General features: G+C 40.2%; 2 protein-coding genes and 1 long non-coding RNA gene across 3 annotated transcripts; 2 read left to right on the forward strand and 1 right to left on the reverse strand.

The window, feature by feature from the left end:
* Positions 1–3,268: 3,268 nt before the first annotated feature.
* Positions 3,269–4,535, reverse strand: LOC126381415 (uncharacterized). Its single transcript, XR_007568811.1, has 2 exons — positions 4,416–4,535; positions 3,269–3,458 (listed from the first exon to the last, which is right to left on the reverse strand). It is a non-coding gene; the product is annotated as an uncharacterized LOC126381415 (long non-coding RNA).
* Positions 4,536–21,120: 16,585 nt separating this feature from the next.
* Positions 21,121–22,982, forward strand: LOC126381403 (uncharacterized). The gene has a single exon (XM_050030885.1). It carries the CDS (start codon positions 21,510–21,512, stop codon positions 22,179–22,181), a length of 672 nt encoding a protein of 223 aa, XP_049886842.1. The 5' UTR covers positions 21,121–21,509; the 3' UTR covers positions 22,182–22,982.
* Positions 22,983–22,991: 9 nt separating this feature from the next.
* Positions 22,992–25,331, forward strand: LOC126381412 (uncharacterized). Its single transcript, XM_050030887.1, has one exon. It carries the CDS (start codon positions 22,992–22,994, stop codon positions 25,329–25,331), a length of 2,340 nt encoding a protein of 779 aa, XP_049886844.1.
* The last annotated feature ends 1,993 nt before the right edge of the window (positions 25,332–27,324 follow it).

Here is a 27,324-nt window from a genome sequence, read left to right on the forward strand (position 1 = left end):
TAGTTGGATACTGGTGCCGATTCCGGCAGGCAAACTTAAATTTAAATTAGCTAAGATTACGGTTTAAATGTCAAAAACTGGATTTGTATTCTGGCGGCACATTTTAGTTGACGCCTAATCTTAAATTTAGGAATGACGTTTCTAAATTACTCAATTTAGGTTTAGGCGACAAAAAGCTATTCTAGCAAACATTTCATTTGACGTTAAACTCTTATTCTAAATTAATTTTATACGGTTTTCTAAACTTGCCGGATAAAATTAAACTTCTTAAAATTAAGTACATGAATCAGTTTTTCGGCACTTTTTGGGCGCTTTTTGTGAATTCCGGCCACTGATTTCACCTGCAGATCATTAGGAAGACCTTGTTGCTCTCAAAATTGCTTAAATAGCGATAAAGAATCTTCTAAATATACGAATAGAAGGATCAACGAGAAATATTTGTTTTACGTCGTTTACCGCCCAAGACCAGTAAAAGAAAGAAGACGGCGAGGAGGCCCCATCGAAACAAAAGACTCTTTGCTGGTATGATGATGTCTCTGGCATGAGTATCATCTTCAAAGTTAATCCAAACATTCAAATTCAAATTCAAAAATATCTTTATTCAGTAGGTAACATAGTTACACTTTGAAACGTCAATTTTTACATAACGAACGTCTCATCCGCCTAAAACTACTGCAGCTTCTCACAACCTGTATAGCCGGGGAAAAGAAGCTGCAAGAAAAACTTCGGCACAGGGCCCTAGACGTTCTTTAAAAAAATAAAAATAAACATAAAATATTGATATACAATTGAATAGTTTAGCTGCCTAATATCAGATCTCAGACAGTTAATCCCATGCATTCATATCTTCTAAATAATCACTAACTTTATAATAACCTTTTTTGTAAAGTTTTTGTTTAACTACTGTCTTAAAGCAGTTGAAAGGCAAATTCTGAATGTCAATGGTAATCTTATTGTAAAAACGTATACATTGCCCCTTAAAAGATTTAGTAATCTTATGTAATCGACTGACTTGTAAAGCAAGTTTATTTTTATTCCGGGTATTAACAATGTGCCGATCGCTATTTTTTGCAAATAATCCTATATGTTTTTTTACATATATTACGTTTTCAAAGATATATTGTGATGCCAAAGTTAAAATATTAATTTCTTTAAATTTATTTCTAACTGACATCTTGGGTCCCAATTTGTAAATCGCCCGAATGGCTCGCTTTTGCAGAACAAAAATGCTGTTCACATCTGCAGCATGACCCCACAGCAAGATGCCGTACGACATTAGACTGTGGAAGTAGGCAAAATAAACTAATCGCGCGGTTTCTACATCGGTTATTAAACGAATTTTTTTGACCGCGAATGCTGATGAGCTGAGGCTTTTGGACAACTTATCAATATGGGGACTCCATTGCAGCTTAGCGTCCAAAGTAATTCCCAAAAATACAGCAGTATCCATGAGGTCCAATTCCTTATTTTTTGCAATAATAGAATCGAGTGGCCTACTAACACGAACGTAACACAACCAACGTAAAATATACATATTTTGTTTTATTTTCATTAAGTAGCAGGTTGTTTACAGTAAACCAATCCACTACCTCTGAAATGGCGTTGTTTACATCGTCAAAGGAATCTTGTCGTCTCTTTACTTTAAAAAGTAAGGAGGTATCATCTGCAAACAGCACCACCTCATGTTTTACAAGACTAGGTAGGTCGTTTATGTAAACTAGGAATAGAAATGGACCTAGAATTGAGCGTTTATCTAAGAGGACAATCTAATTGTGTCAATCTTAAACACTATTTTCAACTGGACCGTGTGGTGGATGCTTGAAACAATGCAGTGCCAGTGATATTAACGATTAACGTGTAACATTAACACATACCTAGCTCTGTGTGTGTCAAAACTGTAATGACTCCTACCAGGCGCGCAGTGCAGGCTGTACTGCCTGCTTATTCTTATCCTTTTGACCTGAAGGACTTAAAATTACTACAAAAGTAATGTACCTATCTATGGAATGGAACTACAGAAGTACACTGAAGGAAGGCCTCCACAGCAAGATAAATGTTATCAGGTATAAATAAATAACATGGCAGCAACCAAACAGTTTATTGCCCAAGTCAAATTACTAACACACTTGATCCCGCTCTGGGTAGATACCTTACTTGTTGGTTTATTCCTTTAGATTATTTCAAAATACTTTATGATGTGAACCAAACAAAATCACCAGTTAGCAGTAACAAAAGGTGGGCTAAAAAACTTCTTTTACAAGCTCTTTACTGCTTTATCTCAGTTTCCACGAATATCATGGCATGCTAAATGTACTGGGAATGTGACGGAACCCACATTTTTTGTTTACATCCTTCTGATCATTATATTTGTTTCTGTCCAACCCGTTAGGAAATGTAAGCATGAATTGATGTATGTATGTATTCTAAATAATCCTTTTTTATTTCAGGTGATAAATCTTTGACTTTGACATTTGCAAGTAGTCCTACTAGCCACTGCATCCTGAATTGTAATTATGAGCCACCAATAACAAAAAAGACGTCTGTGACATGGATCCCTAATGTTCTCTCAGGTATGTAAGTACATTAAATATGAATGCAAATCTGTCTGCCTATGAGTTATATATATAACAGCCTCCTTGGTCTAATGGTTCTCTAACCATAGCTCACAATCTGGAGATCCGGGTCTGATACCCGATGGGGACATAGTCAAAATCACTTTGAGGCTGTCAAGGTCCTTTGTATGGATAGGAAATTGCAGGCTTGAATCATCCAATTGTCTAAAGAAGTCGGATGATTCTGTGCTTCAGAAGGCACGTCAAGCAGTTATTCCCGGGCTATTTAGCCCAAACACCGTCACTAATCTGCAGTCGAGCAGCATATAGTATGCTTCATACCCCCTCCAGTTGATTTAAGGGATGCCTATGCCCAGCAGTGGGACATAATAAATAGGCTATTTATGTTTATTTCTTATTAGAATAATTATCTAAGCATTATACTTGTTTTAGATGGTGACGAATAAAGAAAGAAGAACCCAGGAGTATAAAAAAATACTTACATACATACCTACCATTGTGGTGCTGTACTTACATACATAGTCACACCACCATACCAGGATGGACTGAGCCGAGCACTACCAAGAAGACCAACTGCAGCCTCTTGTGATGGACATAATGACCAGAGTGGTGACAGATAAACAACCCATCACAAATATAAATATTTCTTTTTTCTGTGCAAGTTTTGATGTTATAAATAAAATACAATCAAAAAGTATTTGTAACAAGTATGTTTTATTACTAGTTTAGTAGGGAACAGAAATAAAATAAATAAACAAATTTATTTTGTCTTTCTTCTACATCTGTGAGGTTTATTTGGGAACATTCACCAGTTTTTTCAGTTAAGGCCCTTGTTATCCTCCCATTGTTATGTAATCTGCTCGTTGTCACCCACAACTCCCAAATCTGAAGAGAAAACAAATATTATAAATGCTGTATACACTTCCATCTCTCTAAACTTTAATAAATCAAGACAACATGCAGTCAGTTTTTTAAGATAGATACCAGTCCGTTACCTACATACATACATAAACAGCCTATATACATCCCACTGCTGGGCACAGGCCTCCCCTCAATCAACCAGAGGGGGTATGGAGCATACTCCACCATGCTGCTCCAAAAAAGAAAAACTCCTCCACCAACCCGCATTGGAGTCCGTTACTTAGCCCATTATAATACTGAAGAAGATCCCTTCCTTAGTTACTATTCTTCTTCTATCATGTGAGTTATGAGATGGACTACCAACCTCATCAACCCTGGTGTCTGGGTTATTATTGAGCCGCCAAGGGCAAGACTCATGTAACAACTACATACTTACACTAGTAAGTAGTAACCAAGACCAACAGCTTAACATGCCTTCTGAAGCACTGATCATCTTACATTTGGACAATCAGGTGTTCAGCCTGTAATGTCCTAGCAAAATAAGGAATACAAAGTGATTTTTCTCCACCAGGATTCAAACCCGGGACCTCTGGATTGTGAGCACAACGTTCAACTACTAGACCATGGAGGCCGTTATGTGTTTAGTTACTATGACTGGCATGATAAACAGTTTCATACATAAGAGGCAAATTCACAAAGAGAGAGTCTTGACTCCGTTACTAATTACTTAAGTACCTACATAGGCATTTCATTAGATAAGTAAGCTGCGTCAAGGGCCTTTAGTCTGGGACACCCAAATAGTCACAGCAGCAGGTTGATGAGGTTGGTCATTGATCTTACAAACAACATTAGAGAAAAAAACAGGATTAGCTGTTCCTCATATCTGGCCGTCCTAGGCCTGAGCCTAATCAGCCGTAAAGGTAATCCACTTACAACGAGCAACACTCACTTAAATATATTTTTAACTAGGAATATGCTTACATGTTGCCATTGCTCCAAGATGCATCAAAATTCTTCCATACTATTGTTTTATAAACATTAAAAGAGTTCATCCTCTTATTGATTTTGTTTATAATTATGTCATCCCACTTAAGGTTTCTGTTAAGTATTGCCTGAAAATTAGTAAAAAATCTGATTAATACAAGTAACTCAGATTAATATGATGTCTACAAGTTCTTCTATGACATATTTTATCGATCACTCACCTCTTCATCACTAAATTTGTAGTGCAACTGCTCAGGAGGAAATCTAATACAATCACTCCTGTCTTCAAAACTTCGTGCTCACCTCATGTTGGACTTTCGCTACTTGGCAATTTAAGGCTATTTACGTGTACGAATGAGTCCATATTAAAAGAGCTCAAGATCACGACGCGGCTCTCCTCAATATGCCGGAATCGTGCCCTAAGCTTCTTCGGACATATTATGCGGTCTCCGAAGCACAGTCTGGAGAAGCAGATCATCGTTGGGCAAATGGATGGCAAACGTGCGCGAGGAAGGGCGCCTACGAGGTGGTTTGACATCGTGAAGAAGACGGTGGGCGGCAGCATACAGAGGGCGGTGCACGCAGCATATAGCCGTACCAAGTGGAAAACCATAACCTGTGGTCGCGATCCTCAGCAATGAGGGAACGACGAAGAAGAAGATAGGAGTCTTGTTGGTTGAGGACTTTTAATATGCATTCACAGCGAGTTCCGTCGTTCTGATACAACACAACTTCCACTTTTACTAGTTCCGCCTTGGTCTTCCTCTTCATCGACGTCCTTTTATTTAGTCATTTTTGTGTTTTATTAAGTATTTTTGATTTGAAAACCTAACGATACCTAATCTCAACACGTTTTTTTTTTAAGTATGATCTTGACGCTGTGTTTTTTATGGTTTAGAATAATGCCAGATGTATGTTTTAAAATTCATAGAAAAATGTTTTATTGCATTTATTTATTGTATTTGCTGCTAAAACACACATAAATTATGATTTTCTATTCCTTCGTACGAAATTATAAGAAAAACATGTATTTTTTTTGTTCAAATGACGATTTCATTCACTCACTTCCATTCATTCTTCTTTACCAATTCTTTACGAAATAAACGGCACCAGCTGGTTGACCATAGACCTCGTAGACGTTCTATTAAATTGAAGCGTGTCAAAAATCCTGTTTAAATATTTTAAATTTAGACGACCAGAAAGCCAGAATTGCACTTTTTGCTAAACTAAATTAAAATTAGGTTTTCTAAGATAAAGGAGAATGGGCGAATCTGGTCCAAGAACCTCCACTGATGAGACTTATATGTAATGAAAGCTTATGCTTTCTCTATGAATCTGGCAAAGTTCTATCAGATTCTGTCCCGGGGTTCTTTTTTTACGGCCATGTTTGTCCTGGCTAAAAATGTGATAAAATACAGTGGGAGCTAAAATCGACTCAAGATTTGTTGCTGGATAACTAAGTCTACATAAATAATTATGTATCATATTGTATATCATTTTAAAGAGGATCTTTTCCAGAATCCGAAACATAAAAAAAAACAAAAAAAAGTCTTTATGTAAGCGAATTATAGTCAATTTTCATCTGCAGCGCCATTGTTTCTCGGTAGCTAAGTTCAAGTTTCATGCCTTTTACCCCTTCCAAAAGTATCTTACCGATTTTTTTTATATTGCTTCCGGAATTTGATCTGAGTGATAAAAACAAGAAAAATAAATAGACACCTCTCCGATAGAGACCGCCTAAGCTATTGCCTAAATCGTCATCATTAGCAAGTCATTACGGTATTGCATATTATAAGCTTATCAGCAACTTGGAACTTGGTCCAAGAACCTCCACTGGTGAGACTTGCATGTAATGATAGCTTATACTTGTCCTATGATTCTGGCAAAGTTCTATCAAACTCTATCCTAGGGTTTTTGTACGGCCATATTTGTCCTGAGTGTACAGTAGTGGACTGCAAAATCACCTCAGGATTTGTTGTCGAAAAACTATTTAACTAAGTCTATATACATAATTATATATCATAATGTACTTATATCAATTTTAAAGGGGAAGGTTATCAGAATCAGAATCACAAATAAAAAAAAATGCATTAAGTATGTAAACGACTTTTAGCCAACTCACGTCCGTAGCACCATTTTTCTCAGCAGCTACGTACGAGTTTCGCGCCTTCCAACCTTTCCAAAGAAGCCCAATCATTTTTTCCTTCTTCTGATATTGCATTCTTAACCTGACAAGTGACAACAACAAGAAATAAAATAGATACCATTCCGATAGAGGCCGCGTAAGCTATGGACCTATTGCAAGATAACGTACTCAAAGGCTAGTTATTATAATCCAACAGACGTAACATGATTAGAATGCGGGAGGACGCAAATGTAGTATGTTTTCTTTCACCACAATCTTGTTTTATTAACCCAGGCTTATATCTTGTCTTATAAACAATGCCGAAGGGTACAACAAACGTATCGTAAACGTAAGGTTGCCTGGTAGTAATTGCTACCTTGGCAATAAAGCCGCCTTTTGCACCAGTTATTGCCTGAACTTGTTTAATAAATGTGTTTCTTTTGTATACAATAGAGTCATTGTATTGCATCTTGATTAGAATGACTTATTTCTTGTTTCTCTCGTACTAAGCTGTATACTGTTAGTGTTAAAGAGACACATATTTCGTCTCTTTCGCATAAGGCGATGTACTACATTTCCGTCCCGCCGCATCAATTCGTCATTATAATCCAACAGACGTAACATGATTAGTCATGTTACGTCTGTTGGATTATAATGACTAGCCTTTGAGTACGTTATCTTGCAATAGGTCCATAGCTTACGCGGCCTCTATCGGAATGGTATCTATTTAATTTCTTGTTGTTGTCACTTGTCAGGTTAAGAATGCAATATCAGAAGAAGGAAAAAATGATTGGGCTTCTTTGGAAAGGTTGGAAGGCGCGAAACTCGTACGTAGCTGCTGAGAAAAATGGTGCTACGGACGTGAGTTGGCTAAAAGTCGTTTACATACTTAATGCATTTTTTTTTATTTGTGATTCTGATTCTGATAACCTTCCCCTTTAAAATTGATATACATTATGATATATAATTATGTATATAGACTTAGTTAAATAGTTTTTCGACAACAAATCCTGAGGTGATTTTGCAGTCCACTACTGTACACTCAGGACAAATATGGCCGTACAAAAACCCTAGGACAGAGTTTGATAGAACTTTGCCAGAATCATAGGACAAGTATAAGCTATCATTACATGCAAGTCTCACCAGTGGAGGTTCTTGGACCAAGTTCCAAGTTGCTGATAAGCTTATAATATGCAATACCGTAATGACTTGCTAATGATGACGATTTAGGCAATAGCTTAGGCGGTCTCTATCGGAGAGGTGTCTATTTATTTTTCTTGTTATTATCACTCAGATCAAATTCCGGAAACAATATAAAAAAAATCGGTAAGATACTTTTGGAAGGGGTAAAAGGCATGAAACTTGAACTTAGCTACCGAGAAACAATGGCGCTGCAGATATAAATTGACTATAATTCGCTTACAAAAAGATTTTTTTTATTTTTTTTTATGTTTCGGATTCTGGAAAAGATCCTCTTTAAAATGATATACAATATGATACATGATTATTTATGTAGACTTAGTTATCCAGCAACAAATCTTGAGTCGATTTTAGCTCCCACTGTATTTTATCACATTTTTAGCCAGGACAAACATGGCCGTAAAAAAAGAACCCCGGGACAGAATCTGATAGAACTTTGCCAGAATCATAGGGAAAGCATAAGCTTTCATTACATATAAGTCTCATCAGTGGAGGTTCTTGGACCAAGTTTCATACAAAAGTGCCCATTGTCATTTAGATTTAAGTTTGTGTTTGCAGGAATCGGCACCACTGATCATATATTTTCCTTTATTCAGTTCTCTTATTAAAAAAAAGCCGAATGTTGTTCAATATTTTTGGCAAAGCATGAGAAGACTTTTAAATATTGGCATTCAAATTATAATGTCAAATGCTAAGTTTCTTAATGGTTTCTGTCTCGAACAAGAAGCTTATTGAATCATTTCTCTCTCTCTCTCTATTTAAGAGCTGCGCTCTTGTCGGTGGAGTAACCGTCATTTCTCTCTTCTTCCCGCCAAACCTTCACCTCCCGTTACGGCACGACCTGCACCTTCTCTTTTATTTGTTTCATAAATGTTATCCTAGGTCTACCCCTTCCTCTCTTCCCTTCAAATTTTCCTTCTATAATGTTTGTTATAAATGAATCGTGTCGTATCAGGTGGCCAATCATTCTTCCTCTCCGGTTCTCTATTATATTCTTCAATATGGTTCTCTTTTCTTTAACTCTTTCCAGCATTTTTTTCATTTGACACCATTTCAGTCCAGCTTATACCCTCCATCCTTCGCCAACACCACATGTCAAACGCTTCCAACCTCTCTCTGTATCTCTGTGTCATAGTTATATGATCAAACGAACTTACCAGAAGTGAAGTTCGATCTTAATTATCCCGTCTTCGCCGAGGAGATTTAATCCTTGACCATGTAGTAGCCCCCGCTACGCGCTTACGATATCGCACAAGTTTTAGAGTAGAAAAAAAAAAGTAAATGTTACAAATTTACTCTTTTTTAGCAGTTTTTTCCTATTTTATACTGGCCACACTAGCATCCACCCTGGAAACCCTACAACGTCGACTGATAGCCTCATTCTTTTCAGAGTAGCTAAGTTTAAAACAAATCTAGCAACATACTAATGGGACATGCCACTTGGGTAGGGTGGGACCTTAAATCTCCTCGGCGAAGACGGGATAATTAAGATCGATCTTCACTTCTGGTAAGTTCGTTTGATCATATAATTATCCCGTCTTCGTCCTCTGAGATTTAATCTTTGACCATGTAGATGTTCAGAGCCTAAAGCTCTATGTTGCTAGATACTAATAGATCAAACTGGTCTTTCAAAAATGAAAAGACAACCACATTTAAGCATAAATAGAGGCTATTTTATTAAATACAAACATATTTATCAAAAAAAAATCACAAGGAAGACAATGAATCAATTAAACTTATCGCAGCTTCATTTACAGGCCTATTGTAAAAATTCGCGAAGATAGCCGATTGCGCAGACCAACTAGCTGTCTTCCGAATGACGTCGACACTCAAGCCAGCTCGGGAGGCAGCCGATGTAGAGGCGTGTCTCGTGCTGTGAGCGGTGAAAATAGAGGTGTCGACCCCACTCTCGCTCAGGGTATTCTTTATCCAGCGTCCGATAGTCTGGGCAGTGGCTGGCCTATGCGGTTTTTTATGAGTGAGGATGAGTCTATCCTCCGCAACAGGTCGTAAAGATGCAGTTACATCAATATATTTTTGTAACACAGACGCTGGGCAAATCCCTGGACGAGGACGAAAAAATGAAAGATTTAAAATAGGTTGAACTCTGCCTATGGCAGAAGTCTTAATTAAATCTGTAATAGTTATAACTAAACGATCATCAAAACATTTAATATTCGGCAATTTTATAAACGATAATGTTTGGGTCCTTTGACCAGTTGCAAGGGCAAGTAACATAACCAACTTCTTTGATAGTTGTTCGAAATTAATTAAATCATTATTTTGTTTTTCTAAGAAGTCTTAACAACTACGCACGGATTCCAAGTAAAGTTATATCGTGGAAATGTCGGTCTCATCCTAAAAATTCCTTTAAAGAATCTCTTTAACTTCAAATCATCACTTAAAGTATTGGTTGATATTAAAGAAATCGCCGATCGATGATTATTTAAGGTACCATAGGAGGAACCCGTTTGAAAACAAACAGTAAGTAATTCTAATAAAGACTAAAATACAAAAACTAAAATTGAAAAAATCTATTTTGTTTTGGTAACTAAACTCCCACCATAATTTCAAGCTCGAAGAGTACTGAGATCGCGTATTCTCCGATATTGACGAAAGCATAACCTCTAATGCCGTTTCTGGTACATTTTGCTTGCGAAATCCTTCCCGGATAACACACACGCTGCCAGGGAAAGGTGGCAATGCAGTGGGTGTGTTGACCTGAAAGGAGAGGACAAGAGATACTTACTAGGGGGAAAAATTAAAATTTCCTCAATGCATAATGACATAAAATAGGGGTACCACGGTTGAGAAGGCCATTGTGGAACAACAATAATACCTGTTGCTTTGTCAGAAACTATCTTGTTTAATGTTTTCAATATTAAAGCAAAGGGAGGAAACGCATAAAAATAAAACTGAGACCAGTTAACCGTGAACGCGTCGATATTATGCGCAAAAGGATCCCTCTTCCATTATATATATAAGGAACACTAAGTGATAGCTCTGGGGTAGCTGCTTCTTGTAGAAACTCCACGGGTGAATAAAACGCTGGTTTAAATTGTAAAGAAAAGTCTATTGAACGAAATAGGTACAAGGTAGGTATAATATGTGTAAATGCGCGGCGAGGCTAAGACCGACTGGTTTACTGGTGGGAGCGCGCGCGGCGCCCGCCCCGCGCCTCCTGTTACTAGGTCCGTGGCCGAACCATGCTCCCGGGGGTTGAAGCATTTGATGCCTCAACAGAAGATATGACGGGGAGAGGGCATATGTTATTGTATGCTCTCTGAATGGTTCCCTTCTTCGTTAGGATGTCAGCTACTCTGCTGACGCTGTCTGGTCCGGGATGAAGCTTACTGACCCTGCCCATGAGCCACATCAGCGGAGGCTGGTTCTTGTCCCGTACCAAAGGACCAAAGAACCAAGCTTCAGGTCGTCGCTTGATGACTTCCACTTGACCCTCTGTTGAAGGAGAGAAACATAGTCGTGTGAGAAGCGCTGCCAAAAATGCTGCTTGAGTTTTTCAATCAATCAATCAATCAATCAATCAATAATACTTTATTGCACAACGACATATACAAAGGACATAAACATACGAATAAAAACATAAGTACAATAGGCGGCCTTATTGCTAAATAGCAATTTCTGCCAGGCAACCTTAGGTTTTAATTAATATAATTTTAATATAAATTTAATATTTTTGGTTAATGACTGTAGAACTGTAGTGCAAAGTCTTGCTCCCAATAACGCCCCACATAATTCCAATCTGGGAATAGTAACTGGTTTGAGAGGTGCAACTTTGTTTTTTGATACAAGTAGTCTGACCCGTACCTGACCATTTGTATTTATTGTTCTGACATAAACGCATGCTCCGTATGCACGTTCGGAGGCGTCTGTAAAGGTGTGAAGTTCGAATGCAGCAGCATTGTCACAACAAACCCAGCGTGGTATACGAAGTGCATTGAAGCAGGTAAGTGATTGAATAAATAAATGTTCAAACTTTGTTTTTATATCAAATGTTACTTCGTTATCCCAGCCGTACTTGTCAATCCAAAGCCGCTGCATTAACATTTTTGCTTCAACCGTGCAAGGCCCTAGAAGCCCTAAGGGGTCAAAAACCTGACTTATAAGTGACAAAATGACACGTTTTGTGACTTTATTTTTTGATGGATCCAAATTAATGGAAAAAAGTAAATTATCTGATGAAGAATCCCAATGTAAACCTAATGTTTTGTTTGGAAGCGGTTCACTAAGATTTAAGGGTTTCTCTACGTTTGTTAATTGTGTGTCTGATGTAATTGATTGTAAAATTTCTGTATTATTTGACTGCCATTTGCGCAAATTAAATTTAGCTGACTGCAAAGTGTTTATGACCATTTTACAGAGCTCTATAACTGAAATAATGGAATCTCCGCCACTAAGAAAATCGTCTACGTAAAAATCTCTACGAATAGCATTTTTGGCGTCAGAATGAGAACACTGCTCTGCAAGTTTCACTAAACACTTTGTGGCCAAGTATGGCGCTGATGCAGTGCCATACGCGACTGTATTAAGTGTGTATGCTGTGATTAGTTGATTCTGATCAAACCTGAATAAAATCTGTTGTAAACTGCGTTGAGAGGGCTCAACCAAAATTGCTCTGTACATCTTTTCGATGTCGCCTGAAACAACATATTTATGTTGCCTGAATCTGAGTAAAATGGAGAGCAGGTCATTTTGTACAACCGGCCCCACCATCTGAATGTCATTGAATGATTTACCTGTGGTTGTGACGGCTGATGCGTCGAAGACAACCCGTAACTTCGTCGTTGTACTTGACTCACGAATTACCCCATGATGAGGCAGGTAAAAGTTGATGGTATTGTCTGATGTCTGTTTGGTTTCAGTCATGTGACCTAAATCTGAATATTCTGTCATAAATTGATGATACCTTTCCTTTAAAACTGGATCCCGTTGCAGTCTTCGCTCCAGAGATAGGAATCGCCGCTTCGCCATACAGTAGGAGTCTCCGAGAACATCAGGTGAGTCTTTTAATGGAATTTTTACTACAAACCTCCCTTCATTGTCTCTGCGAGTATACTCCGTGAAGCTCTGCTCGCATGCTCGCTCTTCCTGTGTTAAATTGTACTTCGGCGGTACTGATTCCAACTCCCAGAAACGAGTAAGTTGCGAATCATCGTTTTGAATGAAATAACAATGATTGTTGTCGTGTATAGTCTGATTATCTGTGTTTTTTTATGTTTTGTCTCTGTGTGTATAACCCCTGTCACTAACCAACCTAACTTAGTTTCTTGCAATTTTGGTTTCTGTTTGCCTAAATTTATGGAATTATTCGTTAAAATGTCCCAGAATATCTCTGCTCCGACTAAAATGTCAATTGTCGAGGGATTATTAAACGTGGGATCTGCTAATGTAATACCCAGAGGAAGAGGTATGTCTGTAATGTCGATGTAAGACGACGGTAATGATTTTGTTATATCTGGCAAGACGTAACAATTAAGATTGACTTGATAACTGCCCGTTAGTGATTGGATAGTTATGTCACAAGACTCTGCACTATAGTAACATAGATTATTTATACCTACTACAGAGGAGCCAGTGCTACGCCTTACTAATTAAATGATCAAACGAACTTACCAAGTGAAGTTCGATCATAATTATCCTATTTTCGCCGAAGAGATTTATTTTGTTAACCATGTAGTACCCTTAGTACGTCCAGCCAATCCGCACACAGTATTCAGCGTAGTAGAAGAAGAAAGAGAGGGCACTATCTTTCTCTTCCACCACGCCGGTGGTGGTTCGATGAGAAACTCATTATTCAGAGAGACAGCAGAATTATACAACATTGACTTTATCTTTCAGGGGTTTAAATCTAGACTATGGATAATGATCTAGATTTTAGAACGAGAAAAGGGGTTGGGAGGGACTTTAAATCTCTTCGGCGAAAATAGGATAATTATGATCGAACTTCACTTGGTAAGTTCGTTTGATCATTTAATTATCCTATTTTCGCCTGCGAGATTTATTTTGTTAACCATGTAGATGTTTAGAGCGTATAGTCAATGTTGTTATAAGATCAAAATAATAAACAAATAGGTAAGTACAGAGTTGTTTTATTTTTTATTTTCAACAAAATTTATAAATTAAAAAACTAAAGATCAGAAAATTATCAGTCTTAAATTCTTAATTGTTATTCGGTTACATTACTTAGAAGATTCACATTTTCATTAATTACTGGTCTATTGTAGAAATTTGCAAAAACAGTAGAGTGTCCCGTCCAACCAGCACAACGACGGATTACGTCAATGTTTATACCAGCGCGCAACGCGGCAGACGTTGCCGCGTGGCGTGTGCTATGTGGACGGAACACCCTTGTATCAACACCACTTACCTCTAAAGTCTGCTTTATCCATCGACCTATGGTCTGCGATGAAGCAGCTTTATGAGGTTTTTTACAAGTCAGGAACAACTTGGTCTCAGACATTGGTCTGATAGGAGCAGTGGCCGACATGTATGCAATTACTGTGGCTGCAGGGCAAATACTCGGTTTGTCTAAAAAGAAGGGAAGGTCTAGTAGTGGTTGAGCCCGGCCTATGCCTGATGTCTTAACCAAGTCTGTTATCGTAATAACTACCCTATCGCTGTAGGTGTTAATATTGTGCAACTTTATTAAAGAAAGCGTCTGAGTTCTTTGCCCTGTTGCTAAAGCCAACAAAACTGTACATTTATGAGTGATTTTTTCTAAGGTTAATGAGTCATTGGGAAATAATTTAGACAAGTATTCTAAAACGATATTAGGATTCCAAGTTACATTGTAGCGAGGGAAGACAGGTTTCAATTTAAATGCACCTTTAAAAAAACGTTTAACTCTTGCATCTTCGCCTATACGATTAGATGAAATTAAAGATATTGCTGAACGGTGACAATTCAATGAACCGTAAGAAGTACCTGATTTTAAACATTTACTAAGAAAATCAAGTAGTGAAGTAATCGTGACATTATAAAAATCGACTTCATTATTTACACAATGTTCCCACCATTTCCTCAAACTGGATGTGTATTGATTTCTAGTACTTTGTGACACCGACGAAATCATTACATCTATAGCCGAGTCCGGTACGCCTTGATTGAGGAATGCTTGCCGGATACAATGCTCGCTGCTAATGAAAGATGTTGATGCAACGGGTGTATTGTCCTGAAAACAGATGAAAGGAGATGTTTACTGGGTGGAAATATCATGATTTCACTAATACAGAGGGATTTGAATAAGGGGTACCAGGGTTGTGAGGGCCAATATGGTACAACTAATATACCCGTAGCATTATTGTTAACAATTTTGTTAAGAACCTTTAAAATTAACGAAAATGGTGGGAAGGCGTAAAAGAAGAAAGGACACCAGTCTACGGTGAAGGCATCTATATTGAATGCGTATGGATCTCTCCGCCAAGATACATATCGATCGCACTTCGCATTAGTGCGAGAGGCAAAGAGGTCAATATCGGGTTGACCAAACCGCATGACAATTTTTTGAAACGTATTATTGCAGAGTTCCCACTCCGTGTCGATATTGAGTCGTCGAGATTCGTAATCAGCTTCAATGTTCCGTGAAGACTTTATATAAGATGCAAAAATGAATATTTTTCTTACTTCGCACCACTGCCAGATCTTTTTAGAAACACTTGCTAAGTGTGGGTATTGAACACCGCCCATTCTATTTACATATGAGATGGCGGTGGTGTTATCGACACGTAGTAAAATTTCACAATCATTTTTATTAGTAGCGAACGATCTTAAACCGAAAAACACGGCTAACAATTCCAAATAGTTAATGTGGTTAGTTCGTTCTTCGATTGACCAATGTCCGCCGGTCCTTTTACCGTTACATGCGGCGCCCCAGCCAGTTTGGGACGCGTCGGTAAAAATCTCCATTACATATTTACTTCGCCGAATAGGATTAGTGGCCAGAAGGATGTTATTTTTCCACCATAATAAATCACCACAGAAACTATTTGGAATGGTCATGGTCCCATCATAGTTATCACCATTGCTTAGCAACGCTAAATATTTCGCTCTCTCAAATCCTTTCGTATATACCCAGCTATAAGCAATAGCTGGGCATGCTGCAATTAGATTTCCTAAAAAGTGTGCAAAGTCGCGAATCACAATTGTTTTAAGCGTCGATATAGTTTCAATACGCCTTAAAATATCTTGCTTTTTCTTTTGTGGAAGTTCTAATATCATTTTCTCAGAATTTAAAATGAAACCTAGAAATTGACATGATTTGCTTGGATTCAAGTTAGATTTTTTGTAATTAATGACAAAACCCAGTTTAGTTAAGAATTCAATAGTTTGATTAACATTATCAATACATTCTTTATATGAACTACCGATACACAAAATGTCATCAAGGTACCGAACCGATAAGAATCCCTTTGATCTAAGATATGAAATAACAGGTTTAAGTATTTTTGTAAAAATATATGGCGCTGATGACAGTCCGAAAGGAAGACAGGAAAACTCATATAAAGTTTCATTGAAAGAAAATCGTAAATATTTTCTATGGGATTTGTGTATCGGGAGTAGAAAGTAAGCTTCCTTTAAATCGAGATTTACCATAAATGAATCTTTGGTTACAAGTCTGGACGCTGTTCTGATGTCTTCCATCTTAAAATGTTCGCAGTAAACAAACTGGTTCAAGTTTTTGAGATTTAGAATAAATCTAAAGCCGTTGTCCTTTTTGGGGACAAGGAAGATATCAGAGACGTACTGACCTTCAACGAAAGTACATTCTTTAATAGCACCTATGTTTAATAAATGAGATATTTCCAATTTAACGTATGTGCTTTCAGTAACTGAAAATATGCGTTTCGGGTATGAATCGGGATTTTGAATTGGTATGTCAGTAAAAGGAATTTTGTAACCAGAAATTGCATTCAAGATAAATTTATCGTCAGTAATTGACGACCAGGTTTCAATAAAGTATTGTAAACGGCCTGCATGTACCTGTGGCGATGGTAAGGTTGTTAAGGGAGCGTCCCTGCCGTCGTCGGGGGTCGCGGTGCGCTCGCTGGGGCGCCGTGCGGCGGGCGGCGCGACGCGGTGTGCGCCTGTTGCGGCTGGCGGCGCGCTGGCGCGGCCTGTTGTTGCGGGTGCGCACCTCGACGACGAAACGTCCTCTGTTGACCTCCGCCTCGATTCGTGTTGTACTTTTGCTGACGGCCGCGAGACGAAGGTCCTCTGGGGTTTAAATTCGTTGATGGACTTGCTTGAATAAGTTGACTGGTCTTCTTAATTCCTTGAGAATTTTTCACCAATTCTCCTAGATTGTCCCCAAACAAATATTCATCCCTTTTCCTATCTTTAAAGTGGACTATGAGATCCTTATCGATCAATGGAGAAATCAGTATTCTTCGAGTGTCGGTTTCTAGGTAATGAGAGTCGGCTAACAGCTTGCTCGCATCCGACAAAATGCTTAAAATGTCTGCTATCTTGGGATCTTTATGCAATAAAAATGACATAGCCTTTGTTACTCCGCTCAATACAGCTCCTAGCTGGTTTTGCTTAACATACAGGCGTTTATCCCTGTTTCTGTTCGTCTCGTTTAGCATGGTGCTAATTTCCGCATTTAGAGTCGGAGCCTTAGTCAGTGTCAAATTCTTAGGGAATGGATATTTCTTAAGAATAGTGTCTTTGTCTTCTTTTTTAAGTCCACTGATCAAAAAAGGTTTGAGACGCACAGCAATGTGATCGACTATGGGTTCACCCCAGTCCGTGATCTCCTCTTCTAAATTCCCAAGGGCTTTAAGAAGGTCTGGGTCAACGTTTAAAGTATCAGCGGCATCCGCGGAGCCTGAACTGGAGCCTTCGGTTAAAACGGTAGGCTCGGCGGGCGGTACGGGCGTGGTCGGTGTAGGGAATTCAACAGGCACGGACTCGTCTGGGTTAGGCGAAAGCGGTGCAAGTGCGGCCGGGGGCTCTTCATAGGGAGGGTACCACCCGTCGACCGACCCTCGGTCGGGATCTGGATTATCTGGTAAATAAAAGCGTAGCGTAAATAGACGCAATCCAGAAATAGGCAAATAAAGCCTTAAAAAATAAAATAGTTAATAGCTTCTGGTTAATATCTCGTATTAACTCTGAACAGAAATAGCTACTGGTTAACATCTCGTGTTAACTCGGAGCAAGCATTGCCGTTGAACAATGTCACGCATTGATTCTAGGCATGAAAGAGCACAATAACAAATTCGAAACACTTTTATGGTAGAAAAAACACTAACCTTCAAATTGTTCGTCCTCGTTTTCACTATAAACAATTAACCGTCTTTTCTTCAATTTGGCTTCATACTTTTTCAATTTACGATGCCAACGTTCTTCTTTTGACTCCTCGTGGGGTCGTTTAGACATATTTCAATACGAAATAGTCGAATTTTTTGTTGAATATGTAGGTACTTATAAATAAAATTACTCGTAAATTATTATTTATAACTGCTGCTTGCGTTCACGGCGCGTGCGCACAAAGGAATGAGTTTCTCATCGAACCACCACCGGCGTGGTGGAAGAGAAAGATAGTGCCCTCTCTTTCTTCTTCTACTACGCTGAATACTGTGTGCGGATTGGCTGGACGTACTAAGGGTACTACATGGTTAACAAAATAAATCTCGCAGGCGAAAATAGGATAATCCCAGTTTCTCACAGAGGTGTGCAGTGACGAAATGAGAAGTGCTGCCGCTGTCTAGAAGGACGCGAGCCGTGTGAAGTCTCCCCATGGTGTCCGTCACCATCACCAATGCTGTGGAAAGCAGAATACAAGCCTTGTTAGGACTCTGAACATCTGTAGACAAAGCCACAGAAACTTGCGGTTCTGTTTCATTGTCCATGTGCAAAAGTGTATTGTGTCTGAGCTTACAATATTTGCAGTGAGATAATTTGCATTGTTTATCTGTGTGACCAGGCCTTAAACAATTTTTACAAACTTTAAAGTTTATCATTTTCTGATTACGCATATTAACATCTAATTCGCGAAAGTCTTGACAGCTGAATAAATAATGATTCTTTTTACACATAGGACATGTTATGTTGAAAGCCTGATCTGATTTGATTTTTGTTTTGTTTGTGTCTGAGTGTTGTGGAATGTGTTTTTGTTGTGTACTGTATTTGTAAGACATTTCTTGTTGTATAGTGTCCAGTGTGTCTGCTCTGTTCGTTAAAAAGGTAATAAATTGTTTCAATGTGGGATAACTTGTGATTGAGTTGCGATGTTCCTCCCAAACACGGTAAGTCACATTATCCAATTTTTTTGACATAATGTGTATCACAACTGTATCCCAGTGTTCTGTCGGCTGCCCTAAATTGGCTAGTGCACATACGTTTTTATTAATTACGTCAATTAAGTTTCTCAAATAATAACTTTTTGCATTGATTCTAAATTAAAAATAGCATTTATATGATAATTTATCAGAAGTCGCTCATTATCGAATCTGTTAGTTAATGTATTCCAAGCTATTTCATAATTGTCTGATCTGAATTCTTTGCTCTGAATAAGTAAAGATGCACTGCCCTTTAGAGCGGCACGAAGATAGTGAAATTTATTAATATCACTAATACTTTTGTTATTGTGTATTAAGGAAAGATACGTATCTCTGAATTCAAGCCAGTGCTGAAAGTTGCCATCGAAATGAGGTAAGTCTATTTTAGGTAGTCTCACGAAATCCTGGCGAGCAGCACTCGAGCTGGATGTGGAGGCGGCGTCGGAGAGGTCGGCCGGGAGGGGGTCTCGGACGTCACGGACCTTCCGCACGGAGTTGATCAGCTGCGTGGCTTGGGCCATCATACTGTAGCACTTGTTTTCAAATGTCACGCGCTCTTCAAATATTTTATGTTCCTCTCCCTCGATCACCTCGGACAATGCCTCGAATTCTGTCTGTAATTTATCAAATTCACTCTCTATAGCAGGTAATTTTGTCAATCGTATTTCTAATTCTGTGATCTGAATGTCTGATAATTTTCCACTAGAAAGCAAAGGCTCTAAAAAGTTGCAGTAATTAGTAAGCCGTCCTTTCACATTGCCACGCAATTTTTTTAACTCCTTAATACGTTCTTCACTCATGATTAAGTTGTGCAAATAAAATATTACGGAAATAAATGCAATGCAAATTGATAATGACCGCGGCGTGCGAATACAATAGGCACAGATGCGATAAGTAGAAAGAATTACGTAAGCAAGTAGCAATCGAACGATAACGGGATCTGTCAGCTGTTTACGCTCAGCGCATCGTTACAAAATAAGATGATTGCTAGACGAAGAATTTACGCTGTTTTATATTTTTATGATTTTGTGACAAAGCAATGACGTGTGTATAATTATAAAGTGACAATTAACGTATAATAAGCTATCGACACGCAATAATTGACAAAAACCACCCCAAAATGGGAATATGATATGGAATAATAAAGGATTATAAGTATTGGAACGAACTCACTCAGAAATAAAGTCGGTTCCTCTACGCCGCGGCGCGCGGCGGTCTTCTGATTTAGGTATTTTCTGTTTCTGGAATGTTCTGTGATAGTGATGATGAATGTAGTTCTGTTTGTCTGAATGTCGGCAGTCCACAATATTCGCAAGTATCCTCGATGCAGGAATTACGCCTCCCTCCACAGGTAACTTATACGAATATAATTTCTGGGTGTTCTTGAAATGATGTGGACTTTCGGCTGCTCACGGTCTTCAAAGGTATCCTCGGTGTCGAAAATATGCCTTCCTCCACAGGCGTCCTTTGTTCGACCTCCGCGCTTTATAGGTAACACTACGCAATATGATCGCGCAATATGGCGCGGACGCGTTGATGTCTTTTGTTTGAATATTTCGCGTAAGTCCTTTTCTTCTTATATTTTTAAGGGTTGAAGGACCACTGATAGCTCTGGGGTAGCTGCTTCTTGTAGAAACTCCACGGGTGAATAAAGCGCTGGTTTAAATTGTAAAGAAAAGTCTATTGAACGAAATAGGTACAAGGTAGGTATAATATGTGTAAATGCGCGGCGAGGCTAAGACCGACTGGTTTACTGGTGGGAGCGCGCGCGGCGCCCGCCCCGCGCCTCCTGTTACTAGGTCCGTGGCCGAACCACTAAGCATTTATTCGCGAAGCAAATAAATCAATCCGTGGTTCCCCAAAAAACTTGATAAGTGTTTGAAATTCGTGTGCACCTAACTCCCATTCAGTGTCAATATTCATCTTTCTAGATTCACTGTCTGCCTCAACGTTAAGTGATGAACGAATGTAAGAAAAGTTGAAATAAAAACAGATTTTTTTACACTTAAAAAAATGTGCAATATTAAGAATAAAATACATTAAGAGTCACTTGTGATTAAGAGTCACACAGAGTTCGCTTGTGGCTACTGCCAACGCCGGTCGTGTACTCAGTGCTGTTAGAAATAAAGAACTACCCTCATCATGAGCAAATGTGGCGTGTGCTTCAAAGCTGTTACAAAAAGATCTCCAGCGATCACCTGCAGTCGATGCGAAGCTGTTGTTCATGAAAGAGCCGAATGCAGTGGGCTGAACAATAAACAATGAGCTGCTCTTCGAGCGGCTGAGACCCTTGAATGGGTCTGTAACGACTGTCGGCTCTCCTCCACCCGAAGAACTTCATTTGTGTCGGCTGCGGAAGACGAGGATGATGAAGATGAAATAGCTGCACCATCGTCGGCACCTTCAGGCATTAACTTAAAAAAACAGCTTGAAAATATCACCAAAGAGGTTCATAAAATCGTGATGCGTGAGCTTGATCAGATAATGAAATCTGTTCAGCATGCCAGTGATAAGATCGACGAATACGAAGAAACCATCGCTGCTACTGGTGAAAAAATCAAGGTGATGGAACGGAAACAAACCGCCCTTAGGAACCAATGCACTCATTTGGAAACTAAAGTTGCTGCTCTCGAACAACGTCTGGAGGTAAAGGATCAGGCGGTGTTAGGTGAGAGTATCGAAATTGCAGGAATTCCAGTGCAGGACAAAGAAAATGTCTTGGAAATAGTTAAAAAAGTAGGTGAGTTACTACAAATAACTAGTGACGACGGAACACAAGTGCGCGGAGCAAGACGCCTACCCGCACGGAATGGTAAAACTGGGGCTATTATGGTACAACTGAACAGCGAGGGCTGTAAGTCCCAATGGGTGGCTGCTGGACGTGCCGCTAGTCTAGTCGTCTCCAACGTGCTACCCAGTTCATCTGGCAACGCCGCTACTGAAGCAATCTATGTTCGGGAGGCACTTACCCCGCGAACCAAATATCTCCTATCCAAAGCTAAAAGAGAGTTAAAAGATGCTAAAAGCTTTAAATTCGTTTGGTGTAAATACGGGAAGGTATTTGCAAGGAAATCAGATTCTAGCAAAATAACTTGGATAAGGAGCGATGCAGATATTGAGTCACTTACTGCTTAAATGTCACTGAGAAGATACCTACAGACACGCAATATACATATTTAGTATGGACGATATTATTGGTTTAAGCTCTAATGAAATATTTAATTGTCCCGACATTAACTGTTTTGCTTCACAAATACCTGGTAAAAAAAATACCGATTTAATAGGAATCCACACTAACATACACTCCCTCATTAAACATTTTGCCGAGCTGGAACAAGTTGTATATTCCTATAAAACATCCTTCATCGATTTTATTGTTGTCACAGAAGCAAATATTTCTAGTAAAATTTGTCACTTCTTTCACTTGAAGGATTACTTATACAATGCATTCACTATTAAGAGAAAATAAGAGAGGCGGGGGCATTTTAATTTATATTCACAAAAATCACAAATTTAAACAAAAGAAGGTAACTACTATTAACTTTGAATGCTTGATCGGTAATGTTGAAACAACTTCACACTATAAGTTAACGCTGTGTGCCGTGTATAAGCCTCCAAATACAAATAAGCACGCATTTATATCCGAGTTAAACCGCACATTATTATCCTGTTCACAGTCGGATTTAATTGTAATGGGTGATATGAATATAGACACCAAAATAAATGATTCTATGACGAAATCATATATGGATATGCTGAGCGGGCACGGACTTGAAAGTGGGATTACCGATTATACCAGAATTGAGCTTAGAAAAGGTATGATTACAAAATCTTGTATTGACCATGTACTGATTCGATCCCGCTTTCAAGATGTGCGCTGCGCTGCGCTCTGTACGAAACTGGCCGATCATAAAATGACCGCAGTATGTCTCCGGCAAGAAGTAAATGTATCGCAGAGTGCGCTCGGCTAGGAAGATCATTGAGGCTAAGGTATTTGAAGGGGATTTTAAGGGGGCTGTGCGACTTTTGCTGTCTGAGGACTCATACGCACAGCAGGACTCCAACACTCTGGCAGGTTTAAGAGAGAAGCACCCGGCCCCATCCCGCCCCCTTGAGGTCCCACCTGATCCAGGAATTTCTTTTATCCCGGAGTCGGTGGCTATAGAGGAGGTGGTGTCCGGGCTTAACTCGTTTTATAGTGGCTCTGCGGGGGGTTTGGATGGATTGCGTCCCAGCCACCTCAAGGAATTAACGTCTGTGTCGGCTGGGGAAAATGGGTGCCGTCTTTTGGGATGCTTGGTGAAACTCACAAATTTTTTGCTTAGTGGGCAAGTGACTCCCCAAGTGTGCCCTTATCTGTACGGCGCCTCCTTATGCGCGTTGGCCAAAAAAGACGGCGGTATAAGGCCTATAGCTGTCGGCAGCGTTTTTCGTCGTTTGGCCGCCAAATTAGCGTGTCGCGCCGTAAAAAATGACATGGCCGGTTATTTACAGCCACACCAGTTGGGATTTGGGACGCGTCTGGGTTGTGAGGCGGCCATCCACGCAACGCGGTCGTTCGTAATGGAACCATCGAACTCGGACAGCATTGTACTGAAGCTTGACATTTGCAACGCGTTTAATACTTTGGAAAGAGACGTTCTATTGAGTGAGGTTAAAGAAAAAGTTCCTTCTCTCTATCCTTTCCTTCATCAGGTTTATAAATCTCCGTCGAAGCTTTTCTATAGTGACAACCTCATCCTTTCTCAAGTGGGAGCCCAGCAGGGGGATCCGCTCGGGCCGTTAGTCTTCAGTCTGGCCATACACAAAATCATAGTCGAACTCAAATCGACCCTGAATGTATGGTATTTGGATGATGGCACAATAGGAGGGAAACCAGAAGATGTTCTTCAGGATCTTGAGACCCTTATTCCTCGTCTCAAAGAACTAGGTCTAGTGGTGAATCCCTCTAAATGCGAATTTTTCCCCTGCAGTACAGAGGCTCGTACACACTTCACTTGTTTCTGTTCGATTCTGCCAGGCCTTAAGGAACTTTCGGTTTCTGATTTCACCCTTTTGGGGTCTCCAATTTTTCTTGATGGAGTTCCTGGGGCCCTTTCTTCTCGCACTCGCCTTCTCTGTGTCACTCAGGAACGTCTTAAAGACCTTTCCGCGCACGTGGCAATTGTTCTGTTGCGGATGTGCTTTGCTGTTCCGAAGATTACGTACCTGCTACGGACTACCCCAACCTGGAAGTGTCCGGGTGATGTGGCTTCATTTGACGAGGCCCTAAAATTGACGGTTGAGTCTGTTTTAAACGTCTCCTTTGATGAAAATCAATGGGTGCAGGCGACTCTCCCGATCCGGTATGGGGGTTTAGGGGTGCGATTATCTCGTGATGTGGGCTTGCCGGCTTTCTTGGCGTCGGCGCATGGGGTTGCAGACCTTGTCGCTACTATCCTCCAATCTAATGGCGGCGGGGAAAGTTTGCCCTATGTGTCCGATGCCTTGTCAGCATGGGGGGCCCTCAACGCGGGAGAGTCAATCCCTGTTGAGTCCGATCTTCAGCGTGCGTGGGATGATGTCGGGGCGAAGCGGATCCAGGGTCAACTTATGTCTCGTGCCGATGGGGCATCTTTGGCCAGACTCCGGGCGGTTTCCCAACCTGAATCTGGGGCATGGTTGCACGCGTTACCCTCCCCTCACTTGGGCACCTTATTAGACGACGACTCTTTGCGTGTGGCGGTGGCTTTTCGCCTGGGTTGCAAGGTGTGTGAACCCCACATATGCACCTGCGGTTCCATGGTGGAAGCTGATGGCCATCACGCACTGAGTTGTCGACGTTGCGCGGGGAGGTTCTCGCGTCACCATGCACTCAACGATATTATCCGGAGGGCCTTAGTGTCAGCGAGCGTACCCTGCGTGCTTGAGCCCCCGGGCCTGTGTAGGTCTGACGGGAGGAGACCGGATGGTTTGACTTTGGTGCCTTGGAAAAATGGCAAGTGCCTGGTTTGGGACGCTACTTGTGTCAGCACTGTTGCCGCCAGCCACCTTGGTCGAACCATCCACTCACCGGCGGCAGCGGCTGAGGATGCCGCTGAGAAGAAGAGGGAGAAGTATGCAGCTCTATTGCCTGCATATAACTTCGTGCCCGTTGCCGTGGAGACCTTTGGTAGCTGGGGGGCGGACACCAAAATCTTTGTGTCAGAATTGGGTCTCAGGCTCAGGGAGAAAACAGGTGACTCCCGCTCCGGCTCGTTCCTGTTCATTGTGATCCAGTTCGCGAAGACTATGCTGAACTTTTGACTGAAATGCTTTCTAAAAGGGTGAAATACGGAGAATCGCTTGATCATTATTATTATGCAAAAATTAACTTATTAAACAGATGTAAAATTTACGGACGGCAGGCTGTGGACTGTCTGTTACATGGTGTTGAGGATAGGGCTATTAGGATAGGCGCTCAAGCGGCACAATTTTCCGAACCGGAGAAAGTTTTAAAATACTTCAGGACGGTCAAAGTCGGACAAAATCGTGAAAATCACGAATCGTCTTCTAAATTCAGAAACGAACGGAGAAATACAGCTTCTGTTAGTAAACCTGGAGGCTCCAAGCCGGACGCTATGAAAATAACATGCTATAATTGTGATCAACCTGGGCACCCGAGTTTCAAATGTGACAAACCCCCGGCGAAATGTACTACATGCGAAAAATCAGGTCATTTATCCGCCCATTGTTTTAAAAACAAATCTAATAAAAATCGCGAGAGAGATGTACATCAGGGTAAAGATTACAATGAAAAACAGGTCGCCTAGTTAAGTGTAGCGGAAGAGTTAACTGCTAAATACATGATTTACATCAAAGTGAACGGAAATGTCGTAGACTGCCATTTAGATTTGGGGAGTCAGTGCTCGCTAATAAAATTGTCCAAGGCTAAGGAGTATAATTTAGATATAGTGATGCCAGAGGATTTACCTACCCTCCGAGGTATAGGTGCTAATCTAACCTACCCAGTAGGAATGACAACCGTTTCAGTTGAAGTCCAAAATATAAAACAGACTATTAATATGTATGTAGTAGACGATTATGTCATTAATAAATCGGTTCTGTTAGGACACTCTTTTACGGAAAAACCGGACATTATCATCACAAAGACCCCGACTGCCGTTATATTCCAACAAATTCCACGTACTAAGGTACACCTGACGACAAATACAAACGTTGATATCCAACCAAATACATTGTGCGCCGTCCAGGTTATTGCCGAACCTAGTACAGACGTTCGAGTTTATGTAAACGGTTCTGTTAGGGGACCCGAAGGACATGAGTACTATCTCCTCCCGGGTGAGTACGAGATCAAAGGTGGACGTAGCGCTTTGCTGATACACAATGCGTCATCCAATGTAATTACACTAGAAAAAGGGACCCTCTTAGCGCGCGTATACCCTAAGGATTCCGGGAACTCAGAACATATCGTAAATTCATGTAAAGTGTCAATTTGTGAAACCCAGAAGGATGATGATCTTAATTACGGCGATAATCTAACTCCAGAGGAGCTCATGAAATTACAAAAATTAATAGAGAAATACAGTAGCTGCTTCTCGAGTGGCCTTTATGATCTGGGATTCACAGATTTGACTGAAATGGTAATAGAACTCGAAGATGCGGAACCGGTGGTCTATCGACCCTATCGGATGTCGTACGCCGATCGTGCTCTAGTTAGGAACATGGTACAAGAAATGGTTGACCACGGTATTGTTAGGGAATCCACCTCGCCATATGCCAGCCCGATCGTGTTGGTGCAAAAGAAAACAGGGGATAAGCGTTTATGCGTCGATTATCGAGCGTTGAATCGGAAGACGAAAAGGGAACACTATCCCCTACCACGAATCGAAGATCAACTTGATCAATTGGCGGGCAACACGGTATTCACGTCACTTGATTTGGCTTCTGGCTACTATCAAATACCGATCGCTGAGCAATCACGACATAAAACTTCCTTCGTAACGCCAGATGGCCAATTCGAGTACAATCGGATGCCGTTCGGGCTGGTAAATGCGCCTTCGGTTTTCCAGCGTACGATTAACAAAATATTACTCGAGGCAAAAATTAAGTACGCTATTGTCTATATGGACGATGTCCTTATTCCGGCCAAAAACGTAACCGAGGGTCTACAACGACTAGAAGAAGTCCTAGGACTATTGAAAAAGGGTGGTCTTACGTTAAAGTTAAGTAAGTGCCATTTCTTCCTCGACACCATTGACTTCCTCGGATATGAAGTGAATTCTAATGGAATACGGCC

This window comes from Pectinophora gossypiella, unplaced genomic scaffold (assembly GCF_024362695.1).
Source record: "Pectinophora gossypiella unplaced genomic scaffold, ilPecGoss1.1 Pgos_50, whole genome shotgun sequence".
Classification (NCBI taxonomy): Eukaryota; Metazoa; Arthropoda; class Insecta; order Lepidoptera; family Gelechiidae; genus Pectinophora; species Pectinophora gossypiella.